At 44.0% G+C, this 20,754-nt stretch overlaps 1 protein-coding gene across 20 annotated transcripts in view; it reads right to left on the bottom strand.

Moving 5' to 3' along the window:
• The window catches only part of FRMD4A (FERM domain containing 4A), a 693,055-nt gene that overhangs the window by 308,657 nt on the left and 363,644 nt on the right, over nt 1-20,754 (bottom strand). For 8 of the 20 annotated variants that reach the window (XM_074001070.1, XM_065520296.1, XM_065520299.1 and 5 more), the window contains exon 1: nt 18,796-19,010. The exons of the other annotated variants lie outside the window; for them this stretch is intronic. In XM_074001070.1, coding sequence (XP_073857171.1) covers nt 18,796-18,939 — 144 coding nt within the window. In that variant the 5' untranslated portion in view covers nt 18,940-19,010. Of the gene's footprint in view, nt 1-18,795; nt 19,011-20,754 lie in introns of those variants that run through there. 20 annotated transcript variants of the gene reach the window in all.

The following is a 20,754-nucleotide window of genomic DNA, read 5'->3' on the forward strand; positions in this document are numbered from 1 at the left end:
GATCATAGTGCTTGTATTCAAGTCACTCTTATTTTACTTAATAGTCTGAAGCACAAAAGCGATGAACCTGGCATATTGTTAGAATTGTTGTATTAGTTATAAGGGTCAATCTCTTACTATGCCTAATTTATAAATGAGACTTTATCCAAAGTAATGTATATATAGTATAGTATATATAGGGTTTGGTACTATTCAAGGTTTCAGGCACCCACTGAGGGTCTTGGAAGGGATTCCCCAAGGATAAGGGTGGACAACTGCATATTGTCATTACTCTTGCAGTATCAATTATTTTTACCTTTTTTCAAGTTTAAGAAGTCAGCATCATCATCATCATATTGGAAGTTCACTTTACAAAGAACCACCATAGGATAGCAGCCAGTACTTATTCCTTCTCTACAAAAACAAATCACAAGCAAAAACCAGGATCCAGCCCTGTGCTAGGACATCAAGGCAGAAACAGACCAAAGCCTGCACAGTGTTCACTGCTCCATTTAGTCTCTGCTGCTTCTCTACAGGTTGGGTTGTGTTTGTAAAGAAATAAACAAAAGGAGAGTCCCTCTTTCTAATCAGTTTCCTATTGCACTCGGTGACTATATTAGTCTATTCTCACACTGCTGATAAAGACATACCTGGGACTGGGTAATTTATAAAGAAAAAGAGGTTTAATGGACTCACAGTTTCACGTGGCTGGGGAGGCCTCACAATCATGGTGGAAGGCAAAAGGCATGTCTTACATGGCGGCAGGCAAGAGAGAGTGTGTGCAGGGGAACTCCCCTTTATAAAACCATCAGATCTCCTGAAACTTATCCACTATGATGAGAACAGCATGGGAAAGACCTTTCCCCATGATTCAGTAACCTCCCACCGGGTCCCTCTCATGACATATGGGAATTGTGGGAGCTACAATTCAAGATGAGATTTGGATGGGGACACAGCCAAACCCAATCAGTGGCTCCAGTGGCCCAAGTCATGGGAAGGGGAATTGAGATGAGAAATTCCCCTTCCAGCACCATCAGAGCCCTGCAGACCCTGGTGTCACCATCCATGCATGGCAGCACTGCTCCATGTTCTGTGGCTGGCAGCCTGTGTGAGTTATTGGGATCATCATAGCTCTGCCAAGGCAGTACCTGGAGTTCATCTCAGATCCACTGGCTTGGGTTCAAAATCCCATACCAAACCCTTTCAGAGTGCCGGTGTTCAATGCAAGGTCTTCCCTCAAACCCCTCTCTCGTTACACTTTTAACTTGCAATAGATTGTAAGTGGGCTGGAAATCATCGGTACATTATCTTTAAAAGCAATTTGGATTTTCTTCTAATGAAAGACATTCACTTCATTTATTTTAGCCATGGACACAATTTTCTTTCTTAGGGCCAATTTTTCAAATGTCACAGACTACTAACAAAGCATACATCATATTCAATTGTCTATGGTAAGGTAGTCTTCCAACTCTTCCAACCCCATGTTAATAATTCCGCTTTTTTTTTTTTTTTTTTTTTTGAGACAGAGTGTCACTCTGTCACCCAGGCTGGAGTGCAGTGGCTCAATCTCAGCTCACTGTAGCCTCCGACTCCTGGGTTCAAGCGATTCTTGTACCTCAGCCTCCGCAGTAGCTGGGACTACAGGTGCTCACCATCATGCCCAGCTAATTTTTGTATTTTTAGTAGAGACAGGATTTTGCCATGTTGGCCAGGCTGGTCTTGAACTCCTGACCTCAAGTTATCCGCCTGCCTCAGCCTCCCAAAGTGTTGGGATTACAGGCGTTAGCCACTACGCTTGGCCTAATTCTGCTCTTAAATGCCATTTGATGATGGGTGATCCATCGTACTCCTAATCCAAGTCACTGAAGTATCTGGTGGCTACGTGGACTACCAATACAGCGGGGTGGAGAAGATTCCCTCTGGCCCTGGGCACTTCTTTTCTGCAGATGAGCTGCAATACTAGTCCTCAGGCCTTTGCATGTGGCTAGAAACCAACCCTTGAAGTCTGGGGCTACAGTTCCCTCCTTAATTAAAAACACATTGTAATACCAGAAGTGGCGCCTGATGGCAAACTTATTTGCCAACGTGGAGCCAGTGTCCTGCCGGGGTCTACTTTGTTTTGGAATTTCTAGCATATTAAAGGCCCTAAAGGGAAACTGTGTTCCATATGTGGAGATAACCAGCCTTCCAGAAAAACACAATGAGAAGGAAGGTGGGGCTGAGGGGAAGAGAAGGACATTATTAGAATACATAAAGCAGCATGTACGAGGAATATTCCGGTATTTTCCGGTTTCTCCCATTCTTGGCTTGAAATTGGTTATGCATGTGAAAAACATCCAGGTGGCTTTTATTTTACCCCCTTTCAAATTCATCTCTAAAGTTGTTGCAAAGGGATCTTCCAAGAAAGGCGGATTCCCAGGAGTACTTCAATAGTGAGTGAAATATTAATAACGAAATACTACCATTATGGAGCATCTTGTTTGTGCTATACAGTGTGCTGAGTGATTTAGGTAGAATTTTTTTTTTTTTGACAGTCTCACTCTGTTACTGTGTCACCTTGGTTCACTGCAACTCTGCCTCCCAGGTTCAAGCAATTCTTGTGCCTCAGCCTCCTGAGTAGCTGGGACTACAGGCATGAGCCACCACACCCAGCTAATTTTGTATTTTTAGTAGAGATGGGGTTTTGCCATGTTGGCCAGGCTGGTCTTGGACCCCTGACCTCAAGTGATCTGCCTGCCTTGGCCTCCCAAAGTGCTGGGATTACAGGCATGAGTCACTGTGTCCAACCTTATGTAGGTTCTTCATCTTTAAGACAACCCTAGAAGAAACTGATTTTGACCCTGTTTAACAGAAGACAAAACTGAGGCTCAGGACAAGAAAGTTGCTTGCCAAGTCCATGCACGGGCAAATGGTGGAGCTGGAGTATGGACCTGTGTCAGTCTGACACTGAAGTCACCAAAGCTCATCTTGCGTACGCCATGATGCTAATCTAAAATTTCTAGCAAAGGAAAAATAAAATAATCATGGATGTACGACTGTGTATTTTTCTGAGCGGCAGAGAAAACTGTTAGTTTACTAGACAATTAGCAGTGAGTACTAAGATTCAAATGAATCAACTTGAATTTTCCAGCAGCATTAAGATTTCGTAAAACAGCAAGAGGTTGGATGAGAAAACCAAACAAATGGGCTACTCCCTGGTGTTGGCCCTTAGCAAAATCCTGGGAAGGGGGAAAGTGTAGACGTTGAGCATTTTTGAAAACTGAGATTCACAATAAGTTCCACATTTGTTCTGATCCTCCCTCCAGCCCCCACACTGGGCAATTCCTCAAGGCCTGAGAACTGGGTGTCTGCTTGTCCAGAACATTCTTGTTAAATAATTGGCTTAGAAAGTCGTGAAAGGCGTCAGTGGCTCTGAACCACAGGGAAACCCAAACAGTTTATGAAGAACAAGATCAGCCCGCCTTCTAGTGGATGGCCCTGACTCAGCAGAGCTGTGTGTGAAAAGGCAAAGCCGGCCTTGAAGCTGAAACTTTCAACAAACAGGCAGATACCTTAGGGAGGCTACAGTGCCCCAGTGTTTATGTTTCTGCATCTAACCCCTCCTTTTTGTTTTTTTTTCTGAGACAGAGTTTCACTCTCTTAGCCCAGACTAGAGTGCAGTGGTGCAATCTGGGCTCACTGCAATCTCTGCCTCCCAGGTTCAAACAAGTCTCTTGCCTCAGCCTCCCGTCTAGCTGGGACTACAGGCATGCGCCACCATGCCCGGCTAAATTTTGTATTTTTAATAGAGATGGGGTTTCACCATGTTGACCAGGCTGGTCTCGAACTTCTGACCTCAGGTGATCCGCCTGCCTCAGCCTCCCAAAGTGCTGGGATTATAGCCGTGAGCCACCGTGCCTGGCCATACCCCTCCTCTGTGATTAGCACTGTATCATAAACAGAGTCCAGAGAAAAAGGAGGAAGAGTAAAAATCCTCCTTCTCTGGGGAAAGCACATTGTCTCAAGATTTAGAATCTAGCTGGGAACTGGGAATCTTTGGTGTTATTTCTGCAAGCAATATGAATTCATAGGGTTGAACAAATTGCTAGCCCTTTTTGCATTTTCAGTTTTCCGTTCCATTTATTCTTTATTGTGTTCTTGTATCTTTTTGGCCCCTAAAACTTGCTCACTCACTCCTTTTCTTTCTCTCTGTTTGACTGTAAGCCACTTAGAAAGTTGATTACATATGGCGACTAGGAATCCACCGTTCTTTTCCCTACACCTTTCGTTTTGCTTGCCTTTTTTTCTTTTTCTGAAAACCCTCCCCTCTGTAAGAGCCTATATAAAGCCTGCCTGTTCTTCAACTTCCTCCCTAGATCCTGCTCTCAGCACAGCTTGCTTCTTCCTCTGAAATCCAGTGGTATTTCTTGTCAGAATTTCTCACCCAGCCTCTATACGCTACTGCAGTACATTGCTAGTTATCTCTTCCCTACTTACGTGACTGATTTACCTAGCTATTCTGAAAGTTACAGCAAAGACTGTATCCTATCCTTTTGTGTTTCTCTCTCGGTATCAGCATACCAACTGGCTTCTAACTCATTAAAGGTTGCATGATTGGAATGTAAAACAGTCGCGTGAACAACAGCCATGACCACCTTTTACGGAATGCTTACTTTTTTTTTTTTTTTTTCACTCTTATTCACTGGGCTGGAGTGCAGTGGCACGATCTTGGCTCACTGCAACCTCTACCTCCCGGGTTCAAACGATTCTCCGGCCTCAGCCTCCTGAGCAGCTGGGATTACAGGCGCCCACCACCACGCCTGGCTAATTTCATATTTTTAGTAGAGATGGGGTTTTTCCATGTTGGTCAGGCTGGTCTCGAACTCCTGACCTCAGGTGATCCACCTGCCTCGGCCTCCCACAATGCTGGGATTACAGGCGTGAGCCTCCGTGTCCGGCCCAGAATGCTTATTGTCTGTCAGAATGATGCTAAGAGTTTTACGTACAATATCCCATTCATCACAACAAAATGTTGAGGTCTTATTATCCCCATTTTACAGCAAAGGAAGCTGAAGTTACATAGCAGGATCGTGAACACACAGCTAGTAGCTGCTGAAACTAAGATTCACCTTCTGTGGACTGTGGTAGCTCATGCCTATAATCTCAGGACTTTGGGAGGCCAAGGCGGGCGGATCACTTGAGGCCAGGAGTTTGAGACCAGCCTGGTCAACATGATGAAACCCTGTCTCTACTAAAAATACAAAAATTAGCCGGACGTGGTGGTGCACACCTGTGGTCCCAGCCACTCAGGAGGCTGAGGCAGGAGAATCACTTGAACCTGGGAGGTGGAGGTTGCAGTAAGCTGAGATCAAACCACTGCACTCCAGCCTGGGTGACAGAGCAAGACTCTGACTCAAAAACAAAACAAAACAAACAATAACAAAACAAAAAACAGAGAAAGATTCAGTTCCAGAGCTATGGTATTCCAGTCACCATGCCTCCCCGTCCCCAATCGATTTGATGATTAAAATACCAATGAAATGAAAGGAGGATATTTGAAGTTCTGAGGAACATGACTGTAGAAATGGTGAGCAAGCAATGTCAGCCGAAAGAGGAAGGAGACGATGTGAGGATTCCACAAAAATATCTTGGTAGTCAGCAGGTTTCTCATACTGACCCCCTAGTATGGACAATATTGCCTGGTGCTTGAAACCCTGGACTCTGAAGTCAAACTGGGTTTGAATTCTTCTCTACAATCACTAGTTGAGTGATCTTCGGCAAATGATTTAAAGCTCCCTGTGACTCAGTTTCCTCATGTATAAAATTGGACAGTAAGGTTCCCCCTTATCTGGTTGCCTTGAGGATGAAACCTGTACATGTGAAGTGCGTGTGCATTGAGCATTAAATAAACGTCCGCTGTTATTCATCAAGAACTTCTTAGTCCAAAGCCATAGAATCTGATCTGAAAGGCTAAATGGGCTATTTCACAAGACTTCAGTGAGTGAGCAAGAGCTGTTTTTATCTTTCAATCCCAAACACGACAAAGAAACTGAAGATAGACAGTTTTAAACGACAAAAGAAGGCAACCAGCTGACTGTGTTTTAAGCATTATCAAATGCGCCAACACTATGCTGACCTCATCAGGACTGGACCGACACTGAGAGAGTCTTTGCCCAAATGGCTGCAAGGGTAAGGGAGGGAAAAAGGAAGGAACTCTGGTGGGAGGTGGTTAACACTATGGTAGGTGAATCAGTGTTTTGTACAATTACTACACACAGTGATTAACAGCCGGCTCAGATCTGGCCTCTCTGTGATCTTGGGGTGTGTGACCAAGCCTCCATTTTCCTATCCATAAAATGGGGTAATTAATCAGTTAATTGTGAATATTTACATACATACTAATTGGGAGAATGATTATGTATGTAAAGCACCTGAAACAGAACTAAATAAACACCATTTGTTTATTCTGCTTTTATTTGTTTGTTTTTGAGACGGAGCCTTGCTCTGTCGCCCAGGCTGGAGTGCAGTGGCGTGATCTTGGCTCCCTGCAACCTCCCCTTCCTGGGTTCAAGTGATTCTCCTGCCTCAGTCTCCCAAGTAGCTGGGATTACAGGCACACACCACCATGCCCAGCTAATTTTTTTGCATTTTTAGTAGAGACGAGGTTTCGCCATGTTGGCCAGGCTGGTCTTGAACTCCTGACCTCAGGTGATCCACCCACCTCGGCCTCCCAAAGTGCTGGGATTACAGGCACATGCCATTGTGCCCGGCCTGTTCTGCTTTTTACAATTATAACCAGTCTAGACTGGTAGTTTATTTGGATGGTTGAGATGTAGCCTTGATGGAAGAGAAGGGATTGCACTGGACTAAGTTAACAATTTTCCCCAGCACTCTATTTTATTCTATGAAATGGCTTAAAGGTGGGAATTTTATTGGACAGCCTTGGCTGGGATTCTCAGCAATGGGCACTTGCAATTATGAGAATCCCTTCTCAATAAAAGTCCCCTCTCCCTGCAACAATGATAATTAGAGAATGTCTATCCATACTCAAAAGCTGTGAGTGGGCTGTGTGCGGTGGCTCACATCTGTAATCCCAGCACTTTGGGAGGCTGAGGCAGGCGAATCTGAGGTCAGAAGTTCGAGAATAGCCCGGCCAATATGGTGAAACCCCGTGTCTACTATAAAATATAAAAATTAGCCGGGCAGGGTGGCATGCACCTGTAGCTCCAGCTACTTGGGAGGCTGAGGTAGAAGAATTGCTTGAACCTGGGAGGCAGAGGTTGCAGTGAGCTGAGATCATGCCATTGCACTCCACTCCAGGTGACAGAACAAGACTCTGTCTCACAAAAAAAAAAAAAAAAAAAAAAGCTGTGATTTTTTTTTTTTTTTTTTTTTTTTAGATTCGTAATCATCAGGTAACAGGTTCACTATTCTTCAAAGACCTTTTAGAGGAGGGTATTTTAGATAATGGCCAGGTTGTGTCATGATAGCTGAGCTCATTTTTTCATGGGTTTACCCGCTTCATGAGCTTGGGAGACAAACCAGATATAACACAGTCGTGAAAATGAGGCCACGCCAAGTTCATGCATGTACTCAGTTTCCACCCGGGGGCACTGTGGGAGCTGGCACTTACTGCCCTTCCGCTGCCATTCCTGGATCAGAGCCCTGCAATACTGGGTCAGCTGCAATTTGCCCCCCAGGGCTGAGTATCAACAGGCACTTCCCCTCGCTCTGCAAATGCTTGGGGGCGTCCTCGTGCTCTCTATTTGGCCAAGAGAGAACTTGAACCGCAGGTTATTTGGCCCAGACCAGTAGATGCTGTGGAAAAGGCACTGTGGCTGCCCCAGAACAGGGAAATCACAAAATGCTTGCCTTGGGAAGCATAAACAAAGCCGCATGGTGTAGGAGGGGCAGCCCCCGCCTTTGGATCCAGGACTGGAGGGAGGAGAGAATAGAGGCCTTTTTAGATTTCTAGGAACCACTAACAGTGTGAACTTCACTCTTCTATGAGCCCCAGGAGGTATCTGCTACCCAAGACGCCAACATTGCCTGCCTAGAATCTTTGGTGGCAGCTTGTTTCCTGACAAAATTGTTTGTCAAAAGCCTTCATTGAATTTCCCCTGGAAACTTAAAGGAAACTCACCACAGTTATGATAATAGTAAAAATCCTACACTTATTTTGGAAATGGACGCTTTTTTTGAGACATTAAGGAATATTGTTCTGTACTCATCATTTCTCAGGTGACACAGAAAGATCAAGCATCTCGAGATTTGCTTTGATTTGGTAGCCCGGGAATAAATTGATAACTGTGGCTAAACATTGATTGGACCTGTACTATTTCTCAGGTTCGGTCTACGTACTTTATATATATAGTCAGTCTCATTCATTCCTGAGGATAACACTATGTGGCAAATAATGTTATTGCCATGTTATAGATGAGATGATTTGGGCTTCAAAGGGGAAGTGATTTGTACTCAGACTTACCCTCTTGGAGTAGGGACTTATATATAATTCATGGACCTCAGGACATGTGCTTCTAACATCATGCTAGGCTGACTGTCTGGGATGGGCTGACTGGCAGCCCAACCCACCTGCACTTCCCAGTCTGTGTGGTAGTTGGGTATGTGGTCATGTGACCAAGTTCTGGCCAATGAGAAGAAGGGGAGCTCCACTTCTTCTTGGTCTGACCCGTAAAAATCTCTCACCAGAGCTCTTCCATTCTCTGCCCTCATTTTTTTTTTTTTTTAAGTGAAGAGGACACTGAGACCCAAAGGAGGGCAGAGTCACAAGATGACATCGAATGATCCTATGGAAGGCTGTCTACCTACCAGAGCACGTTTAACTTTTTATGAGTAAGAAATACATTTCTCTTGTGTTAAATCACTGAGATTTCCAAGTTATCCACTGCAGAAGCTAAGTTACTTTAACTGATGACCGCTATGGTAAAAATGGATTGAGCACAGTTAAAACATGATTGTAAGTGGATCCTTAGCCAGAATTTATGTCTCCTTCCAAAAGGTATGCTCTCTCTCAATCTGTAGAGGACATGGCCACAACTAGGAAATTCTCCTCCAACTTACAAAGATGAGAAAGACACCCCCATATCCTCTTTCCATTTTTCAAAGGGAGTTAACACGACATGAAAATACTCAGATTGCAGGACAGTCATTCACTGGAAACCCATCTGGTGTGGTGATGAGCTCATACTCTTGAGAATGAAGACAATTTGCATCTGAGGCTGGGTGGTGAGCCTTCCAAAACAGACCAGCTGGTTTTCAAAAGGGCCAGTGGTGGGTACGACAGTGCTTAGTAGAGAGGGCCAGTGGCCAAGCTGTATAGGCAACATCATTGTAAATGATTTTAAACACATGATGCTTATTAAATAAGGCCACCTGATGGTTCAGAGCTCTTGTCCTCCCATCTGTCATAGCAACTTAGGTTTGATACCAAATGTGACTTCTGCCTGTTCACCTCCCACCACCTCAGCCTAGTTAATTCCTACTTATCTTTAAGACCTCTGACCAAATAGTGCCCCTCAAATAGCTTTCCCCAACATCACAGAAAAGGCAAGGTCCCTCTTAGGTTACCAGGTGCCTTGTCCTCAAAGCATTGACCTCCAATTTTAATTTGACTTGAAACTGTCTAATCATTATATTAATGCTGCTGAGTAAATGATGTCAGATTTCCACCTTTATAAGAGTATGCAATCATATTTTTTTTCTTTTGGTTTACCATTATATCTCCAGAGCTTAGCTCAATGTCTGGCACATAGAGGGTGTTCATTAGTTATTTGTTAGATGACTGAACAAAGACATGAATGAATGAATGAATGAATGAATGAATGAATGAATGAATTTACCATTCTACCTCCAGAACTAAGCTCAATGTCTGGTACATAGAGGGTGTTCATTAATTATTTGTTACATGAATGAACAAACACATGAATGAATGAATGAATGAATGAATGAATCTTCATTTAATTAATGGAGAAGTAGAGGAACTTAGCCACTCAGCTTCTGCAGCCGCTACTAGCCATCTTCTTCCAAATGACTTTGTTGAAAGAGGCTACGCCAAATACACCATTTCTTCTGTAGCTGATCATTGCCCCAGAACAAATGTCTACAGTGTGGCTGTTGAGATCTCTCCCCAGAGGAGACCAGCCACTAACTTCTCTGAGTCTCGTTACGATACCGTTATTTATAAAAATGAAGATGACAGTACTTACCCGCAAGGGTATTGAGAATCAAAAATAATAAAATGCATTTGGAAATATACTCTGAACATTTCAAAAAGATATGCATCTATATAGTTTTTTTGGTGTCAAAACTTGTCTCTTACATGATGAAATTTTGAAAAGACACCCATTTGTGAAGACTAGAACCTTTTGAGAATGGTAAGCAAATAGACTCTCTATTTAGTGAAATATGCATTTTTTTCAAGGGAATAGCTTAGATTCCTGATCATCTCCATCAGTTCTACCACAGGAGACTCCAAAACAAACACAATTTAAGTAAAACCCTGGCTGTTCTCCTTTCAGTGGGATTACTATTCCTGAGCTCCACCTAAGTGGACCTTTAGAAGCCCTCAGTGTTCAAAGGTAGTTGGCTATTGATCAAAAGCTCAAATTTTGAGTTGATTCCCACAATGCTTTGGTGGTGGATTAGCATACGGCGGGAGAGACAGAACCCAAATTACTGGTGGCTGATGCAAAAACTGGCAGCTAATTGTAAACCCCCAAACAAAGTATTATTTACTCACTGGAACAAAGAAAAGTGCTTTCAAGGAGAATGAAAATATCCCCCATGTCATGTCAGATTCAAGAATATTTTATAAACAAAGTAAAAATTGAGCTGCTAGGTTGTTTGCAAATACTGTCCATATCAAGGAAGAACAATTTGCAAATGTAAGAAGTGAGAGTTTTGCTTTCCATCCTATTGCAAAAATATGTTTCTGTGTCAATTTAAGAAAGTACGCTTGCAAACGACAGGGTGAGTGAAATGGAAGCACACCGGTAGAAATGCAAACACATCTTCCTTTACTGACAGGCACCTAGGGCCTTAATGAATGCCTGAAAAAAACTAAAAACAAACAAATGTGCAGACTTGACAGAGAAATTTAATAGATTTGCTAAGGTGCAAGCCTCTTTTTTTTTTAACCACACATGTAGATCATCAGACAAAAGGCCAAGCCCACACCATATGTAGGCATTAAATAATATGCAGGGCATCACTCTTTAAAACATACATTGCCATAACGGAATGATGAAAGGGGAACAGCAAAAACAGCAAATTGAGAATCAAAGTCCAACTTTCCACATGTGGAAACGTTTGGTTGGGTCATGACAGATTCCATCAGTCCCAGATTGGTTGTATGAGTTGTTTGTGAAGATAAAAACGAATCATTGAAAACCCAATCTCATTTTAGAGGAATTGTTCTTTATTAGGAGAATGGATCATTGATGTCACTATAAGTAATCATGTGGACATTTAGAGATGCATTTTCAAAATCATTATTCTAGAATTTCTCAGTTTCAGAAGCATATTTTCTACAAAGAAGAAAACACACAAAGTGTTCTACGTAATTACAAACCCTACTCTAGGTTGGTAGGTGATCTCACATATTAGCTCACTTGTTTTTCTTACAGAGTGTGTGAGAAATTCAGTATCTCTAGGTCATTGCAGGCCTGGCTCTGTGGTCTCCAGACAGCCAGTGTTAAAGCATTAGGTTAGAACTGCTATGCAGATTAGGAAAAGGACCCTTCTCAAATTCCTAACACATGGATGTTCACTCTAGACACTGGTCCATATTTCCTTTCTAGAAGCAGCAGTGACGGGTAAACCACTGATAACTGTAAAACCATGTAACATTCAAGGGCATTCATGCTTGGAGGAAGGTGGGATGTACCCTGTGACCCTCAACACAGCCATCCCAGAACCAGGGAGAGGAGAGGACCAGGCGTGATATCTTGTTGGTGCTTTGTCAACAGGCATTAGAAAATAAAAAAACAGGAACAAAGTCCACAACTCTGATGACTCTGATGAAGGATGCAGTTTCTACAAATAGACCAAAAAAAAAAAAAAAAAAAAAAAAGCAAAACAAAACAAAAAACACCAAAAAAAAAAAAAAAAATGCAATCCACCTCCCCGTCAACCAACGAATGACTTCCAACTTAAAAAGAAAAATGTAAAACAGGTTTACATATGCCATACATATGTGTTTTACATCTTTGGGGCCAGAAGCAATTTATGGTAAGCCAATAATTCAGATTGTTGGTCTTATTTATTTTATTTTTCCTATAGTTTTACTGCACAGCCAGGAGCGGTGTGGAGCTGGAGGCAGGGTGGGGGTGGGTGGGGAGGCAATAGAGAGGACAGAACTCGATTTGTCATGAAACTAATGAAGCTTAAACTTCAGGGCTCCTCGTTTCATGGGATCTTGCAAGTCTCTGGGACGATTTCTAGCAAGATGTTCATGCATTCATTGTTTGCAAAACTGAGGTATTTTAATTGTCATCAGTTACAACTAATGCCTCTTTTTTTTTTTTTTTTTTTTTTGGAATTCAGCTAAGGAGAATGGTCAGGATAAATTCAGTTTGGGAGTCAGGAATATATGCGAGGTCCAGACACTGCCATCTGTAATCAAGTTACGGTGAGCTGCACCAGCGTAGAAATGGCTTCCAGCAAGAACCCTCACCCCTAAAAGCCGAATCACCCACCTTGTTCATGAAGGACTAGAGATCTTATCAAGATATGGCTGCATCTTATGGCGCCAGGCTGTGAAGGTATGTGGCTAGCAGAAGAGAAAGAAGATTTAAAATGCCAAGAGCCAGAAACCTATCTGTAGAGGAATCTTCCAATCCTCAGACTGATAAGATAGTAAGTGGAGAGTTCCATTCTCATACTTCCTGGTCACAGGCGGAAGTGTTTCCACTGTCAGGAGTATGTTTAATATATAGGACACAGAATTACAAAAGCCCCATACAATGTTTTCTTTACTGAAGGAACTAGAATATAATTGGATGTTCCTGCAATCCCTGTGTTTAGATGACATATACCTATAATCTTACTCTCAACAGCATGCTCTGCAATCGATCATATACAAAGAAACTTGTAAGAAGTTTTCCCACGTTCTTCAATAATTCTAAAACTCTGCACAGTGTTTCCAATGACAAGTTACGAATTGGAAAAAACCCGTTCTTTCTTTCAGTAATGAAAGGACAGATTTTGATCAGCCATAGCATGGGAAAGACAGACTTAGCTTTCTCTTCTCTCTCTGTAGAAGATGTTATAAAATCATTACCTTGTGAAGAAGAGATCAAAGAGTAGGCGACCAAAATAGGTAGGAAGAAGAGGATAATAGGGATGTTGGTAGGTTAATTAATAAACACACATTCCTTTTCTGAATTTTGTAATGCTCCTCATGATTGTCAGCCTTCTTACATTTATAACTTGTGATTTTTTCTTTCATATCTTGTATAATTTTTTTTTTGAGACACAGTTAAGTTCTTGTTGCCCAGATTGGAGTACAGTGGTGCCATCTCGGCTCACTGCAACCTCTCGAACTCCTGACCCCCTGGGTTCAAGCGATTCTCCTGCCTCAGCCTCCTCAGTAGCTGGGATTACAGGTGCCCGCCACCATGCCCGGCTAATTTTTTTTTTGTATTTTTAGTAGACACAGGGTTTCACCATGTCGGCCAAGCTGGTCTCGAACTCCTGACCTCAGGTGATCTGCCCATCTTGGCCTCCCAAAGTGTAAGTTTGTATAATTTTTAATGATTTTCCTTTTAAGTCTCCCTTACCCCAAATTAGGTTGGTGCAAAAGTAATTGCAGTTTTTGCTGTAATTAAAAGTAATGGCAAAAACTGCAATGCCTTTTGTACTAACCTAATAGAAGCTGCAGGCCCTACCATTAACCCTGGTTTGGGAGGGTAACGTGATAAAGAAGTCATATGTAAAAGACACTTGGAAAAACAACAGTCCCTGTTGAGAAGAGACTGGAGATGTGCAGGGGGCTGCCACTCACCCACAGCCATGGTTCTGGGAGTGAGATGGAAATCTGGATGGGACAGAAGTTTCCCTCCAGGGTTGGGGCTGAGTGCTGTTCAGAGAAGGGGACCCCTGTGCTGAGTAGCACACCACAGCCACATCCTGCCTCTGCGTGTGACCTGGAGTGATCACATTCTTTCTCATGATAATAAAAACAGAAGTCATTACACGAAAAATATACTTGCACACGCATGTTTATAGCAGCACAATTTGCAATTGTGAAAATGTGGAACCCACCCAAATGCCCATCAATCAATGAGTGGATAAAGAAACTGTGGTATATACATACGATGGAATGTTACTTAGCCATAAAAAGGAATGAATTAACGGCATTCTCAGCGATCTGGATGAGACTGGAGACTATTATTCTAAGTGAAGTAACTCAGGAATGGAAAACCAAACATGGTATGTTCTCACTCATGAGTGGGAGCTAAGCTATGAGTATGTGAAGGCATAAGAATGACCAATGGACTTTGGGGACTTGGGGAAATGGTGGGAAGTAGGTGAAGGATAATAGACTACAAATTGGGTGCAGTGTATACTGCTTGGGTGAGGGGTGCACCGAAATCTCACAAACCACCAGTAAAGAACTTACTCATGTAACTAACACCACGTGTTCCCCAATAACCTATGGAAATAAGAAATTAAAACAAAACAAAACAAACAAACAAACAAACAAAAGCTAACATGGATTGGTTGCCTCGGATAGGCCAAGCCATGGGCTTAATTTGAATGATCTGAGTCAGTCCTCATGGTCATCTTGTCAAGTCATTGCCACACCCTCGTTTGTCAGGTGCCACATACGACTTTTTGTCCTCTGTCATTAGTTCCTGCTAATATCAGGAATCACGTGTTAAGAATACACATTGTGTAGGCTGAGCGCAGTGGCTCACAGCTATAATCCCAGCACTTTGGGAGGATGGCACCGGCTGATGGCTTGAGCTCAGGAGTTTGACACCAGTCTGGACAACATGGCGAAACCCCATCTCTACAAAAAATAGGAAAATTAGCTGGGCTTGGTGGCGCATGCCTGTGGCCCCAACTCTTTGGGAGGCTGAGGTGGAAGATCCCCAGAGCCCAGGAGGTTGAGGCTGCAGTGAGCCACGATTGCACCACTGCACTTCAGCGGGGGTGCTTATGACGTTTTATACATATTTATAGCGTCTCCCCAGTGATCCTGATGCTGCCTTGTACTGTGTCCAGAATGAGGCCCCTTCAGCTCAGTCACTCCAGGTGGACAGCACGTTAGAATCCAAAACCCTTAGACCATCCCAACAACTAAGCCCCGGATCAACTAAATCAGAACAGCTGGGAGTCAGGACTGAGTATGGGTGTGTTTAAAAAGTGCCCCAGCTGAACTCATCCAGAGCCATCAGCCATCAGCCTTAGCCAATGGAGATACCGCAAACTGCAAAAAAGTACTGCTTAAAAAAATACATTAAAATGGCCATTAATCACCATATCACTAATAAATAAATACACTCAAGATGAGTCTTTCCCAAGATCAAAAACAGCAAAAATACAATATTTCAACAAAAGCAACAACATTTCACATTTGTATGTTTTTTAGTCTTTGCGACACACTTTCACATCCATCGCATTTTATTTATTTTATTTTATTTCATTTTATTTTATTTTTAAGATGGAGTCTCGCTCTTCTCACCCAGGCTGCAGTGCAATGGCCCGATCTCAGCTCACCACAACCTCCACCTCCCGGGTTCAAGCGAGTCTCCTGCCTCAGCTTCCCGAGTACCTGGGATTACAAGCATGTGCCACTATGCCCGACTAATTTTTTGTATTTTTAGTAGAGATGGGGTTTCTCCATGTTGGTCAGGCTGGTTTTGAACTCACGACCTCAGGTGATCCGCCCGCCTTGGCCTCCCAAACTGCTAGGATTACAGGCGTGAGCCACTGCACCCGGCTCCATCGCTTGTTTGAGCCCTACAACGCTATGAAGCTATCATTCCCATTCTGTAATGGAGAAAGCAAAGGCTAGGATGAACTGACAGATTTTTTTTTTTTTTTTTTTGAGGGGGCAGTGAAGTTTTTCCTGAGCAAAGGTAGCTGCTCTCTGCACTTTTCTCAAAGCCTCTATTTGTTGAATGCAATTCTTGTGTTCTTGGCTCTTTCCTGTGAGACCATCAAGAATGGGAAATGGCCCGTGTATCATTGCAGATGTGCCTCTAAAGCCGCCCTGCTTGACAGTAGAAAGGAGGGCTGGAGAAGGTGAATGCTGACCGTGGGCTGGTAATCTTGGACCTCCTGCAGACCACCCCAGCCTGGTCTTGCTCTGGGCCGCCTCTTCTTTTCCCAGCCCCCTCGGCCTGGCTCTGCAGGCTGCTAACCGGTCCTTGTCCACCGAGCCTCCCAGGTTGGTGAAGTGGTTTAGACTTGCCATCCTGGCTGCCTTCCAGACCCACCTGTGGGGATTACCTCCCAGCTGCCTGGGTTGGACATATCTGCCCCCAAGGGCCTGGCTTGGCCAGAGACCACAGAGAAGCACCAGGCGTGGTTAGCCTTTTAGTCCCAAACACCCACGACAGGGCCAGGCACCTATCTGCTGCTCAGGACCTGTCTGCGGAGTTGAACTGAGTCATGCTTGAGCAGGAAATGTATTCTTTCTCCAGGCCTGGTGGCCAATGATTCAGCACTCTCTTCAGTATACTTAGGATGTTAATGGAAATCCTGAAAAAGGCCCCTGAGGCGGGGCTAGCCCACCCTGCTTAGTTGATTTAAAAGACAAAGAGTGCCAGGTATGGGGGCTGACACCTGTAATCTCATTGCTTTGGGAGGCTTAGGCAGGAGGATCACTTGAGGACAGGAGTTCAAGACTGGCCTGGCCAACATAGTGAGACCCCTGTCTCTACAAACATTTTTTAAAAATTAGCTGGTCATGGTGACATGGTCCCAGCTACTTGGGAGGCTGAGGTGGGAGGATCGCCTGAGCCCAGGGAGGTCGAGGCTGCAGTGAGTTGTGGTTGCACCGCTTCACTCCAGCCTGGGTGACAGAGCAATACCCTGTTCCCTCCCCCACCAAAAAAAGAAAGAGATGAAAAGAAAGTGAGAGGTGGAGGCCGGAAGCCAGGGCTTCAAAACTCATTTGTAATCACTGCAAAGACAGCATCATCTTGACTAAGTAATTACCCCCACATACCCAGCTTGGGGACTTTGACTGTAAATCGCAGTTTCAGCAAAGCTTCAGATGGACAAACCAGCCACATTACTGCTTGAACCTCCCAGCTGGGGATTTCCCTCCCCCCAGGATTCTTTCAGATTCACAACATGTCATGGGAAATCTTATGTAAATTTTTCAGATGCTTGTCAAATTTGGAAGGAGTTCTCTGTAAGTTTCTTTTACATATGATCTATGACAGACACACTTGATGTTTAGAGTAAAGTTTTTAGGTACGTGTCCTTCAAGCACAAGAATTCTAGAAAAGTCTTCAGAAGCCATGTAAAGGGGTCTACCCCTCGCCTGCCCAGGGGCAGGTGAAGAAGCAGGAGCAGGGGTCCTGGGGGGCTGTTCCCACCTGACACCCTCGGGCACATCTTCCAGGGAGCCTCCCTTCCCTGAAAGTCCAGACATTCCAGGAGGAGGGGTGGAGCGAGGGGACGGGTGGTTTAGCCAGTGCGTTTTGTTAAGGGATTATAGACCACCAAATTACACCTAAAAATACGAAGGCCAGCTGTTACAAGTATTGTCATGAACCAGCTCATAGAGGGAGGGCCAAAACCACTCAAGTCGACTTAGTGAAATAAACTGGGTTACAAACACCCGTCAGAGGAGGAAAAACAAGCGACATCCCCCTTCAAGAGCCAGGCCAAGGGACATTCTTTCACTTGCTACACTGCCTGCACCCTCCACTCCCCGTGCAATCTGGGTTCTCTCAGGCAGGGCTGGGGCTGTCAGGACTGAAGTCTCCATGGCCAGCAGGGACATGGCTTAATGCCACCTAACTGGACTGATAGCTGGAGAAGGCAGACACTCTCGTCTCCCCTTTTTGAAGTGCTCTGCACCCACCGCCAGTTAACTGACTCAGAAGTGCCACTCTCCCTCAGGAAAGTTTCTCTCCTTTTCTCATATTTGGGTTGAGAGATGTGTGTGTGAATCCAGAGGCCACTATGTAAAGGAAAGCAGGCTCCGTGGTGGTGCCTGAGGATCTTCTCGTCTTGCCTCCTGTCCCACACACCACACTCCCCTTATCAGCTTGTCACCACCCCCAACACACAGTTTTACACACATAGGTACACTCACATACACACGCATGCACACATGCACACACATGCTCACACACATGCATACTCACAGGCACAGAGATGCACGCGCACATACACACACCGCATGCACGCACAGTTTGATAAATCATCCGTTGTGAGAGGAGCATGGACTTATGGAAAGAATATCCTTTGTCTTTGCGGCCAGGAAAACTTTGGTTGAAATCACCAGGCTCTGTCTGGGTGACTTTGAACAACTTACATCCTTCTCTGAGTTTCAATAACCCCATCTCAAAATGGTGACAATAATCATCAAGATGGTGACATGGGCACTTCCTCAATCGGGTGGCTTTGAAAGCTGAATTAAATCATGTCTACAGTGCACTTCACGCGGTGCCCCGTATGGCACGCTTGACACCTAGAAGATGAGGCTCTGTTCATGTTAACTGCTCCCTGTTAAATGTAACATGCTTCAGAGTCCCGAACTCATGTGACAATAGCTCATGCCCCCTCCCCCACCATTCACCGCCACTTTCCCATGCTTCAAAGAAACGCAAGAGGAGCTTCTGGTCCCACCTGATAGACGGCCCTGGAGATGCACCATGGTGTTAGCATCAGCTGCAGAACTCGAAGGTTACCCCCTTGGCAGGTCCTCAGCGCCCGGCAAGTCAGATTCCAGCTCCAAGGCGGGTCCTCAGAGCCAAGCAGCCCAGTGGCCATGCCAGTCCCAGACTCTGCCGCCACCCCTCTGGTCCCTGGCCCCACATCCAGGGCTGTGTTCTTTTAGTGACACAAAGTGCCAGTGTCAGTTAAGATTTAATCAGGCAAGGAAAAAATGCAGTCCAAATAACTCTGATTCCTCTGACTCTCCTCCCCCTACCTTCCCTCACCACCACCCTCGCTAATCCTCAGAGACTGCTTTCCTTCAAGGATAAGCAAAAGGCTCCGAACTCCCTCCTAAAATGCTTTCTCCCTGTCTCTGGGGACTCTCCGCGGCCAAGGTAAAAATAAACCTCAGCATGCGGATAACGGCACATCCCTGTTTCTCAGCGCACTGAGGCTGGCTCTTCCGCAGATCAAACAGAACCTAGGGAAGACCTCAGACCCAGAAGCATCACCGAGTCCGGGATCCCCTCCAGGGTAAGAAAGCTAAGAGCAGAGGGCTGCAGCCTTCCATGCACCATTCCCCAGACATGCCATCTCTTTTCTTAACTCTTTACAACTTGGAGAACCCACAAGCTTCCACATGGTCAAGCAAAAAGTCCCATTCTGTAGCAGCACTGGAGAAATTGCTACTTCTGTGGGCAATTTGTAAAAAGCCAGGCATTTTCTTTGGAAGCGTCCCAAGTTTAGATTGGGATTGAAATGGCTGGAAAGAATACTTATCTGATGGATTTCACACCAACATCCAAGATTTGGAGGAAAGCAGGGAAAAGGAGGTAAAGTCAAGCTATCCCATTTTGCTTTTTTTTCTCATGATGGGTTACTTCCTATAAACGGTCTTGCTACATTGGGTAAGCTACATGCATGCACGCATGTTGGGTAAGCTACAGGTAGAAATTAGCCCAAGGAAAGTCCTTCAATTAAACATGTCATAACCATTGGAATTTCATACATTGTTTTGATTGTTGATTATTTTAGAAGGGCATCTGCATCCTAATTCAATAAATTATATACCAAAAGGTGAGATTCCAAAGCTGGAAGGGAAAGAAGGGGGAGGGGAGAATGCAGCCACAGCCTAGCTGTACAATTAAGAGAAGAAGCATGTTTAATCTTTAATGTCATTTTGATTGTACAGTCCTGAAAAATCATGGTAAGTTACAAGGCATGTTTGCCTTCTCCGCATTCCATTTGTTTATTTATTATCTGTCTCTTCAATCCTAACTAATACCATCAGAAAAGTAGCAATGTAAAATGTACTAATCTACTAGAGCATCCTGCAGTCCCATGTAACCTCAGTTTGAATTTGGCTGTCATTTTCTGTGTGGCCTCGGACAAATTAATTAACTCCTCTGACTTATTTCTTGATCTGTCAGATGGAAATAGTACCTACCTCCCTAGGTTGTGAGGATTAAATGAGGTGACATACTTAAAGTGGATAATAAAGAGCATGGCATGTGGCTGATGTTTTTCCCTCTACTTATTATGATCTGGTAATTCAAAGACATTATCTACCACTGATAATATGAAACCCTTAGGATAAAAATTTGTGTTTCTCTAAACTATGTTCTTTTAATACCTTTTCTCCTTTTGCTTTGAATTTATGCATTGATTTGTTTAATTAATATAAGGCAGCCTTTATTTATTTATTTTTAGGGGAGTCTCTCTATATTGCCCAGGCTGATCTCAAGCTCCTGGCCTCCTGTGATCATCCTGCCTTGGCCTCCCAAAGTGCTGGGATTACAGGCATGAGCCACCTCACCTGGCCCATTTTAATTTAAACTCTTTTTTGAATAGCTCTATCATTTTTCCATGAATAATGACCCTAAGGCAAAACACGATGCATAATTTTATTCCTGTATACTATTTCTTTAT

This window comes from Macaca fascicularis, chromosome 9 (assembly GCF_037993035.2).
Source record: "Macaca fascicularis isolate 582-1 chromosome 9, T2T-MFA8v1.1".
NCBI classification, from domain to species: Eukaryota; Metazoa; Chordata; class Mammalia; order Primates; family Cercopithecidae; genus Macaca; species Macaca fascicularis.